The sequence below is a fragment of the Xiphophorus hellerii genome, chromosome 12, assembly GCF_003331165.1.
Source record: "Xiphophorus hellerii strain 12219 chromosome 12, Xiphophorus_hellerii-4.1, whole genome shotgun sequence".
NCBI classification, from domain to species: Eukaryota; Metazoa; Chordata; class Actinopteri; order Cyprinodontiformes; family Poeciliidae; genus Xiphophorus; species Xiphophorus hellerii.
Window position 1 is genome coordinate 11,366,001 of NC_045683.1, and position 11,293 is coordinate 11,377,293.

Consider the following 11,293-nt stretch of genomic DNA (forward strand, 5'->3'; position numbering starts at 1 on the left):
ACTGTCAATGAGACAGTACTTTACTCTGTTCTAACATATTACCTTGAGTAAGTGATAGTTTCATAAGCAAACATTTAAAGTTAATTTCTAAGTGAATTGTGGCACCTCTGGATCTCCATCATCACTGCTAGATTGGTAAAGAAATTGACACAATGATCGATTTTTTTTTCACGAGTAAACACTGGTGACCGAGGTTTCCGAGCTTCCCCTGAAGGCATCGCTAATCAAAGCGCTCCGGGGACAATCTGGATAATCGTGTCATCTGCTGACAGGAGGATATTTTCTGACGAGCAGAAGGAATACAGCTGAGTTATGATGGTCGGTGAGCAGCAGGAAGGGTGAGCGGCTGTCTGGTGCTGTTTGGTTTGGTTTTATTTATGTATTTAGTTCCAGTTTTAGTTTCACCCTCTGTTCGTCTTAGAGGATTTGGTTTTCCTTCCCCAATAAACGCTCCGTGGTAGATTTACAGCGGCTCGGACGCTCCCAGAGGCAATGACGGTGTTGTGTTTTAACTGTGTGCTGGAATAGAGACACATGTGCGGCAGAAAGGCTGCGCCTCGTCTCTCCTCCTGAAAGCAGCAGGAAACTTTTCACTGAAGACACAAACCCGAAAGCAGCGAAGATGTTTGAAGCCTCGGGAATCCCTGTCATCTTCGATGTTGTCTGCCTTGTCCTCGGTAGGTAAACCTGGTTTTTCTGCAACTTTTTTTTATTTTTTAAAGCTTCAGAGCCGAAGTAAAGAACTAGAGGAGAAATTCAGTGTAAGGTTATTTACATAAATGGTATTTGTACACTCAGAGGAAGGTTTGAGGTTTCAGCAGCCAGGCAGGAAGATGGAAAAAGTCCCACCCTGCATGTTTTCTTTTCTTTTTTCCCCCCCTCACTCATTAATCTGTATTTTTAGCTGCATGAGTGGAAAAGAGTCACAGAAAAAGCATCCTGTAGAACTAGTTATAGAGATAAAACTAAGCCTTTGCAGATTCTGATTTAGTTTCATAAGATCAGGGTTTCAGAGCTGTAGAAAGCTTTCCCTGAGGATATTCCTCACTGCTTAGTCACTGTATTGTGGTTTGCTTTGCTGCTGACTGCTCTCCTATTCCTCATTTTTTCCACACGCAGACACAGGTCAGGCTCCTTTTACATTTGCCCTGTGTTTACAGAGCAGGAAATTTTGTTCTGTAATTATTATGATTCTTGTAAAATGCAGTAAGAAACCAAAGCAAACATTACAGTAAAAGCGCATTTTCTCCCTGTAGTATTTTTTTTTTAAATCTGCATTTTATGTGACTTGAATGTATTTTATTGAGATTTTAAGACTAAGAAAATTCGTGCCTAAGGTGGGAAGAAATTGATACAAGGTTTTAAGAGTTTTATACAAGTAAACATTTGAATGGTGTTCATGTGTCCCATTTTATTTTGATGAATACAGTCAAGAGGAACATTTGCTTTTAGAAGTCACCCAACCAGAAAACGTGTGATTTAATCTCAGCATAATCCAGCTGGTCTGGTTTTTCCATTATCACGAAGAAACACAGTTGACATGTCAGGTTTAAAGCCAATTCAGGCTACAATCTGAACATCCCAGACCAAGCCTAAAAATGGAAACTAAACAAAGATATATTGTCTTTTCATGTCTCTACCTTCATCTGCTAAATGTTTTCTGTGAATAAGTGGCAAAACTAAATATCTCAGATATTTACGTGTAGAAATCAATTTTGGCTAATTACGAAGAAAGTCTGATCTTCATAATTTTCAGTAACTAAAGAGTCAGTCTTGTAATGGAGGTGGCTGCTTCTACAAAAGAACAAAAAAAAAAAAACCAAACAACAAATATAATCCCATAAGCTTGTGCAGATCTCCTTGCAGATGGAGTAATTTGGGTGGCAGTGACGGTTAGCCTGAAAGTATCCACACTTGGAGAAATGCCTGATGTCATGTCAGAGTTTTCAGTCTGAACTTTCTTAAATCAGGTAAAACCGATTCAGAAAAGCAGTTGGAGCATGTGTTCGAGACGGACCACACATCCTGGGCCTCATCCAGTCAGACCTGCCCGTCACTGTATGCATGGTGACACAGTTGGTCTTCGTGGTTGTTGCACATCAGTTACAAAATTGTTTTATTGTAATCAACCTCAGGCTGTGTGCTTCAGTTGTTGTGAAACGTTTAGTAAATCTACTCCTACCATCCTGTTGGTGTCACAAGCAGTGATGAAGCTGAATGCTGATAAATCTGGAGCCAGTGTGTTTGAGCAACATCTTCGCAGTGTGATCACAAGCTGTCTATCAATACCTGCAACAGAAAGTGGTGCTGCGGTTTAAAAATGAGCTTTAATTGTTCTCTAATGAAGGGGATAAAGTTGGGTGACCTGAAACATTGCAAACTTCCTGTTTGGGAGCAAAGGCTTAATGAAGAGTGCAGTGTGAAATAAAGACTTCATGTAAAGCTTGGATTATGGGATATCAAGCTGTCAAAGTTTGAGTTTGTTAAAATATGACCAAATCTGAAAAAAACTATTGGCTCAAAATGGCTGACTTCCTGTTTTTGTTTAGGACATTTCAATTATGATGATGTTGTCTCTTTTAGCAAGTTTTGAAGGTGAAACTAGCTTGTGCTGCAGTTTAATCTAATTCATTTCAGTTCATTTATATAATGCCAATTCACATTAAATGTCATCTTGAAATAATTTCAGTTCAATCACACAAACATTCCAACTTATCCTAGTAATCAAAGAATAAGCTCAGTTAATTATTCATGTTAGCTTATAAAGTTTCTGAGGAAACCAAGCAGATTGCATCCACTCTCTTCCTGGACGAGCACGTAGCAATCTCTCATACTGAGCATGCATGTAGCGACAGTAGAGAGAAAGAACTCTCTGTTAACAGGAAGAAACCTCCAGCAGAACCAGAACCTGGCTCAGTAGAATCGGCCATCTGCCACGACCGACTGGGAGTTTTAGAAGACGCACAAAAAAGAAAGAAATGAACCGATATAGGATTATTTTGATGATCATGAAAGAAAAAAAATTAATAGCAGATGAGAAAGAACAAGTTTAGATGGCACCCCTTTTCCACTATTAAAGTATAAATACAGCTTTGGAAATAATTAAGAGAGCACTGCACTGAACCCCATTGAAAACCTCCTGGTTATTCCACCAAACATTGATTTCTGAACTCTTCCCGAGTTAAAACATTAGTATTGTTGTTTCTAAGTGAATATGAACTTGTTTTCTTTGCATTATTTGAGGTCTGAAAGCACTGCATGTTTGTTGTTATTTTGACCATTTCTCGTTTTCTGCAAATAAATACGAAATTTTTGCTTGAAATTTTGGAGACATGTTGTCAGTAGTTCATAGAATAAAAGAACAATATTAACTTTACTCAAACATAAACCTATAAAGAGTAAAATCAGAAAACTGTTAATTTTGCCATGTTCTCTTAATTTTTTTCCAGAGCTGTTTTACTTTTCCTGAATTTCCAGCAGTTTCTTGACTGTTTAGTTAAACCAAAAGTCTCAATCATTTATCAGAACAGCATTGCCTTAAATCAACTTTCCAATCAGGAAAGTTGATGATCAGTTGGGGGCATTTACAACTTACTAATGTCTAATGTCATGTTCTTTATCTCTCTTTTGGTTTTCACAGTCGGACTTCCATTTTTCATCCTTACTCCCAGACACAGCCCCTTCAAGCGGGGTTTCTTCTGCAACGATGAGTCCATCAGATTCCCCTACAAAGAGGACACCATATCCTACCAGCTGCTCCTCGGAGTCATGATTCCCTTCACACTCATAGCTGTAAGATGATTTAGATTCCTGATTAAAATCTGACTCTTTTTCATGATATGTCTTTCCATCATGGCTTTCCCCCCCATCTTAGCTCCTCTGCGGTGAGTTTATATCGGTGTACATGTGTCGGATCAAGAGCCGGTCTTTGAAGAGGAAATGGGTGATGTGCGTCTACAAAGCCGTGGGGAGCAGCTTGTTTGGAGCCGCCGCCAGCCAGTCTCTGACTGACATTGCTAAATACTCCATCGGCCGACTGCGGCCGTACTTCCTGGCTGTTTGCAAACCGGTGTGGAATCAGATCGACTGTAAAACTGGAGGATACATAGAGAACTTCACCTGCACTGGAAATGATTTTGAGGTGACCGAAGCCAGGTGAGGTTTCATCTTTGAATTTAATCTCCTGTGACTAAAAGAGATTGATTAAAATGAGATTTTAAAGTGGGAAATTCTTCAAATATGAAACATTTGTTTTGTGGTGAGGGAAAATGGCATGGAGAAAACTTTTAAAACTGTAGAGCCTTTAATTTAAATGCTCATTGGTCTTTAGCCTCATCGAATCCAGCTGAGTTCAAATCTCTTACCTCACATTTTTGGGACCAAAAACAATAATTAATGTTTTTTTTTCTGAATTGAGCCGTACCAATCTATTCATGAATATTTGGATTACTGTAATTTGGTAACTGTGGTGGGAAAAAATGTTACAAAATCATATTGTAGGAAATGTTGTGGTCATCATTCGATGAAAATGGTTCACAAATTGAGCTTTGGGGAACCTCGTGTGTGATTTTAATTTTTTTTTCCTTCTAAGAACTACAGAGCGTATAAAATCATCATGTTAATTAAACCAATCTAGTCAGTATGAGATAAAATAGACTTTGACTTCCTTGGAGAAATTGTAATTTGGAAACTTAACAGATAATGAAATAAATATTTTGATTTAATCTTTGAACACTGTTTGCCTAACAATCTAATTATCACAAGTCAGAAATGCATCAGAAATCAGAGAAAAATAATCAGTTCCTTCAGTGTTTTCCTGAAAATCACTGAACAGAGACGATCAATGTTTAAGATCTGAAGATTTTATTCACTGGCTGATTGATTGGTGATTATATATACAAAAGGGAAATGGTTGTCAATGGCACGACTAAAATAATACTACTTTCATTCAGATCTGAGATGGTAGGTATTAGTTTTATTACCCAGGGTTATTGGTTATTGTATCCATTGTATCCTTAAAATCAATGAACAAGATCACTTTTTTTCTCTCTAACTGTTTTGACTGTGTGGTGACAGTTGGTTTTATCAAAACCCAGTTTGATAAATCTGGGTTTGTTTATTCTACAAACCCAGCTTTAAAATCCTTATTCCACCTGTAGATATTAGCAGTTTAGACGAGTAATTGTTTTGTCTCTGAAATGAATAAAAAAAACAACAATACACTCCTGCCTCTTTCAAATTAGATTTTTTTTTCTTTCCTATTGTGAAGAGTAGCTAATACAAATCAACCTCTGTGTGACACTATTGTAAACCAGGGCTTCGGAAAGCTACAGATTTCTAACGTGGAGCTACTTTAATACTCCTAGCAACTTAACATGAATTCACTTGCAAAAAATACGTCAGCATTGAATCATTTTATGGGGATTTTCAAGGCGTGGTAATGATGAGTTTTCTTTAGAAATTACCATTTAACATGTGATTCCCTCCCTTTACCAAAATGATAAAGATAAGTAAACATCTGAGTGTAAACCATTAAATTTTTACACACGTAATGGGGGAAAAAAAGCATCTTTTGAGTCATGAAAGCTCAAATCACTTTTTTTATTCTGTCCTATTTAGTCGTACAGTTGGTTATTTCCAATTACTTTTTTAGCAGCTTTAGAGATTTGTGAAAGTTGTAAGCGTTCCAAAAAAAATGTTGTATTTCATGAGAGACTATTTAAGTTTATTTGGTAGGGACAGAAACACATCAACATAGACAAACTGAACAAAACAGCAGTCCCATGTTTGCGTCATAGTGCAAAAGCTAATTCGCAGCACTTGTCCTTAGATGGGCTTTTAAAAAGTACCTCTTAAAATTGAAGTGATAATCATTTAAAATAGCACAACATAACTAGACTGTAAACTGTGATTAGGAGATCAATTTCCTCCCATGAAACTGTTTTCTCATAACATGCCTTATTGCCATATTATGTTACCACAGTGTGTCTGGCATGTGGTCGTTGTGTAAACAACAAGTTAAAAAATCAGCTTAAAAGGTCTTTAATGCACATTTTAGCTTTGAAAATATTAACATAAATTTTCCTTTTTGCCTTAAGAGCCTAATTTGAAACATGCTGGATAGTGATCAAGTGGAAGCAGAAAACAAATTACTTTGCCACCTTTTCAATGAGAATATAAACATGTTTAAAAGTGGAAAATATGCTATCTGCATTTTAAGTTGTGATACAGATGTTGAGAGAAACGGTGGGCGGATCGATCCATGATATCGATACCAAAATACCGCCTGTATTGATCGGTGTTGGATCAATATTGGTGTGGTGAGATTGATACTTTAGTTTCATTTTCGGTCTTTAATTTTTTACTTATGGATTGTTTTTCAATGGTGCCTCAAAACAGATTTTGTTTTGCTCTCAAATTAGATTCTTTTTGCCCTTTATTTAGTAAAAAACTTACACAAATTTGTCTTATTTTGTTGATCATGTTTTTAAAGTATTTTGTTTACACCTATAAACTATTTAAATTCTGTGCTTGGTTTTAACAAAATGTTTCAAACTAAAAGCCATAAAAACACCTGAAGAAGTCAGAAGTTTGACATATTTTAACTAACTAATAAAAAGTATTGGTATCAATCGTTGATTCTGGACATGTATTTACTTGCCATCGGATTGATACCAAAATATCAATCCGATAGGAAGTTTAATTCAACATTGCTTTTAGTGTCCCGTTTCCAAAATGCTCAGGTTTCTTCTGCCTAATATTAAAGTCCAAACAAAAAAATACTTTCAAATACCAGGGGAGGCATTGTGTTCTGAAGAGCTAATTTGAGAAACAAATTAAATCTGCCTACAACCAAATGTGGACCTGAAGCCAAAGGATTCTGAACAAGATTGTAAAGGTTGAGGAGACGATCGGCAGCAGAGGGTGCAGCAGCAATAAAACCAGCCAGGCAGACGGGTGGGACACATCAGCAAAGATGTTTGGTTCAGAAAATACATTTTTCAAATGGAAGGTCTGAGCACTTGGAAAGTATCTGCATGGTCACAGAGGCATAATGGTATCTCTGCAAGAGGAGGTGGTTCTGATCGGCTGCTGGCCAGCTCTCTCCCACACACCTTATCGCTTATCACATCAGGGTACAAATATTCAGGTAATCAAGAGTCAGAATCTGAGGACAACGGCTCGTTCTGTTGTCGTCCAGATATTATCCCTATCAGATATGTGCTATAGTTTCATTTTCACTGCGTATTTAAAGAAAAGTGACTAAACTTCAATCTTCTTCTCCTTCATAGATTGTCCTTTTATTCTGGTCACTCGTCCTTCTCCATGTACTGCATGCTGTTCCTTACCGTAAGTACATATAATAAAAGCTTTAGCGTCCCCATCACAGTCATTATGCAGTTTTGCGGCACCCTTAACCTCAGCTTGGGCACAGAATACATTTAATAACCCTTGAAAATAATCGTCATCATGCAAAGGCAAGCATTGCCTAACCTGAAAATACTCTACTGCTTCTAAAAACAGCCAAAGTGCTTTAAAAAAAAAAAGAACATCCAGCCAGTGTTTGGCAATAAGATGATGTTTCATGACTTGTTTAAAATCAGCAGGCACTGCCCCTCACCTGGCAACCCCAGCTGAGCTCCAGAACGTTTTGATCAGCTGGTTTTACCTCTGTATGCGCTGTACAATGGCTGCTGGAAAAGACAAGTGTTTTGTTGTTGACTTTCCATCCAGAAACCACTTGCTCCATTCTTGCTAACGGTGCAGGAGGCTCCACTTCTGCTTTTTAAAAATGTACATTTGTGTAATTGCACATATGTTTGCAGCCATTTTCACATGCTAGTTTAAACGTTGAGTTGAAGGACGTGGCCAGCCGCAGCTTATTTGGATTTAAAGTGACAAGAAACTCTAAAACGGCTCGTTCTGAAAGGATCTCGCAACAGTCTGAATTGACAAGACTAAAATCTCATTATCTAAGATTGAATTTGTGCGAAAAATGTACTGACACCCCGACAGCATAAATTACTCCTGATGTTGGCTTATGTCATGTGCTTAACTAGTTCTGCTTGGAAAACAATGCAGCACAGATGTCAAGATAATACACAAAGAAGCTCTCTTCGAATTTGAACATAGCTATCACTAAATGAGATGTTTACATGCCATGTTTATCTCATCTGTTCATTTGTGAGGTATTCAAACAACCAATGAAACCCTCTGAAGCATAAAAATGTTCACCTTTTTTTTATCATGCTTTTTAAAAAAGACCAGCAAAATGGCTTTTGGGAACACCTGTATCACAAATATTGATACAGACTGTGGAATCTGTAGATAAAGGTGTGACTGTACATTTTTCTTTCCTCTGTATCTTGCAGCTGTACGTTCAAGCCAGGATGAGGTCAAAGTGGTCTCGGCTTCTGCGTCCCACCCTCCAGTTCTTTCTGATTGCCACTGCAGTGTATGTGGGTCTGACCCGAGTGTCTGACTACAAACACCACTGGAGTGACGTGTGTGCTGGCCTCTTGCAAGGCGGTTTGGTGGCTGTTTTCACAGTGAGTGTCTCATAAAGTGGCTAAAAGATAATTTGCTGTTGCTTTTTTAATTTTTTTGCAAATACAGTGAAGTCATTTTTTCTCTCATACCATGAGCTATACCAGCTCATGCCCATGTGATATGTCACACACTCATTCAGTTAAATTATTATTTTTGACACCGTGTGAAATTGCTGACACTGAAGAAGGTTAATGTGCTGAGTAATGTTTTCTTTTTTGCTTGTTTTTTTTAGCGGTAGCTAATCTACGTCAGCGATCATTCATTAATTGTAAAATAAACATCAAGCCCAAAAACATAATATTGTAACCGAATGTTGTTGTGTTTGTGTGGGAAATGTTTGGGTGTGTGTGTTTTTCTTTGGTGGTAAATCCTGAAACATAAAGTGGCATTGTTGTCAGTTGCTATAGCAATAAGTCAACGTGTAGCGTAGTCGACATAGAAAGCGAAAAAACAGTGGTTTTGAGATGTACTTTAACGGTCTTCTGCGTTATTTTTCCTTTTTCTGTGGCGCACTGCACTAAATTAATACCTACATCTCCAGGTTTCATTTAGTTACCGCGGCAGTGCGGCTATGGCTGGCATGTAAAAAAATAAATAAATAAAAATAAAAAAATCGTTTAGCCCTCGTTGTGCGCGTACGCGAAATTCCCGGACATAAACGATAACATTCAAGGGGTCCACATGTCATTTTTAAAGATCCATCCAAACAGTTATGGTCGACTTGGATTATTCTAACATTTCAGTCATAGCTATGTAACCTCGGTAATCGTGATCGGGTTCTAGCTCATTCTGTACATTAACTATGTTACAGCTACATAGTTCAGTGTATTGTCATCTTGTCTGTCTTCTGCAGGTCTTCTGTGTCTCTAACTTCTTTTCACTGCCAGTGGAACCAGTGGTATCGCAGGCGGAAGAGAACCCTCACTCCAATTTACAGGAAAATCCCAACAATAGTAACCACTATAGCAGCACTGAATGACTCCGGTGCCTCAGAGACGCTACTCTGCTCAGCCTCAGTTGCAAAAGGACATCAGAGTCGACCTAAAACCCATAAATAAACAGCAAGCCTTATTATACATTACCTGCTGCCTGTTGGGGCGCACAAGCTTTACCTACATGGTGCCATTTGCTGCAGCCGGCAGGCTTTGGCTGCTACCTGGCGTAGCTTCAGGCACAGACACAGGCGCACTGCGCAGGACACTGGTAGCACATGCTTATCTGAAAAAATTCCATTTTTAAATTTTTTTTTAATTTTATTTTTTTTAAAGAATATAATGAGCCTCTGTATTCACGCTGCAAGCAGGCTTGTAGAGATCTGGTGGTTATGTGCTTCAGGAAACCAGGGCAGTTATAAACAGAAACTGAACTCAAAAACAAAATATTTTGTATTGATTGTTGCCTTGGTTTTAAGCTGCTGCCTGCTGTCAGCTTCCAGGTGTAATTTTATATATTTAAATACAATCTTTTTCTGGGTAATTGTGTAAAATTGATATTTTTGTTCAGAAGTTTTAAAATAAAGGAGGGGAAAAGCCTTTTTGCTACCTTTGTGTGTGTGTGTGTTTCTTTGTTTGGGGGGGAGGGTTTGTCTATGGAACATATAAAGCAGATGGGGTAAAAGTTACTGCAGGAAAATTTTTTTATTATTCCTATGCAAGTAGAAAGACTGTAATGCAAATGATGGAAAAACCAGTCTTTTGTTATAATTTACTCAAATAAATACTTTATGTTGCAGGCATTTAGGTCTTTAAGACGCCTAGTGTATGAGAACGAAGACTCCATGTTTGTGTAGCGTCAACGTGAAAACCCAAACACAGAGTAGCATTAAAACTTAACATTTTAGCTCATTTTTATATATATTCCCTTGTTAGTGTTAATACTGTCAGATTGTTACTTTTGCTATTTCCCCACAGATTCTGTTCAAGAATTGAAAACAAATTGTCAAACAAAACACCTCGAAATCCCATAGAAATTGTATTGTTTGCTTTTTTCATGTACAAGACTTGATTATAATGAACTAATGAGGTTCATAATTGAAATTACTCAATCATTTTCTGTCTGGTTGGACCACACAAACCCAACAGCAAACCTGAAATACCAGTTTGAGGAAAAACACTACGCTGATGTTTTACTATGACATGATCAGGAGCTTTTCTTTCCAACACCACTTCACCCTTGAAAACAAGCCCATGTCTTCTGACCTGTCATTGTTTGTTATTGTCTGTATGTCAGCAGCACAGAGCTTGCTCTTATTGTCACGCTGACACCAACAATAGTCCTCAGTGAAAGCAGCTCCACTTACTCTCTGTCACATGTCTGACTTTATCCCACCAGGCAACCATGCAGCTAGAGAAATGCACGACTCAGACCTCTGAGTTCTTAACGTTACATTTCACGTGAACGAGCAGAAAGAACAGAGTGTTCTTCTTGAAAAAGTGGTTTTGGAGGACACAGGCAGACCACAGGGAGGAAGTGAGGACATATCAGCAGAATCACTGAAAATGGGGAAATATTTAGATCAGGAGTGTCCAAAGTGTGGCTTGGGGTCCATTTGAGGCACCCAGAAAATTCAGGAAAGGAGCAAATCTGACCTGCAAGCACATTTTGTTGATACAAATAGTCTTTATCTTATAAGGCAGGAATGTCAATATCATTTTCATTACGGGCCTCGAGTTTATTAATGTTCTCAAAGGGCCTGTTGTGACAGAATATATTGATAAATCAACCTATTAAAAAATAAAAAGTG

General features: G+C 37.9%; 1 protein-coding gene across 1 annotated transcript; it reads left to right on the forward strand.

Moving 5' to 3' along the window:
• The first annotated feature begins 206 nt into the window (after positions 1-206).
• Positions 207-10,091, forward strand: LOC116730302 (phospholipid phosphatase 1-like). The gene is made up of 7 exons (XM_032579395.1): positions 207-338; positions 529-677; positions 3,641-3,792; positions 3,875-4,155; positions 7,293-7,350; positions 8,373-8,549; positions 9,404-10,091. Exons 1-7 carry the CDS (start codon positions 313-315, stop codon positions 9,527-9,529), a joined length of 969 nt encoding a protein of 322 aa, XP_032435286.1. The 5' UTR covers positions 207-312; the 3' UTR covers positions 9,530-10,091.
• The last annotated feature ends 1,202 nt before the right edge of the window (positions 10,092-11,293 follow it).

What these genes read in the sequence shown, in the direction of transcription:
- LOC116730302 (XM_032579395.1), top strand. Translation starts at nt 313, where the DNA reads ATGATGGTCGGTGAGCAGCAGGAAGG. An exon ending in TTTGAGGTGACCGAAGCCAG is followed by an intron (nt 4,156 to 7,292) that starts GTGAGGTTTCAT and finishes TCTCCTTCATAG; the next exon opens with ATTGTCCTTTTATTCTGGTC. An exon ending in ACTGCATGCTGTTCCTTACC is followed by an intron (nt 7,351 to 8,372) that starts GTAAGTACATAT and finishes TGTATCTTGCAG; the next exon opens with CTGTACGTTCAAGCCAGGAT.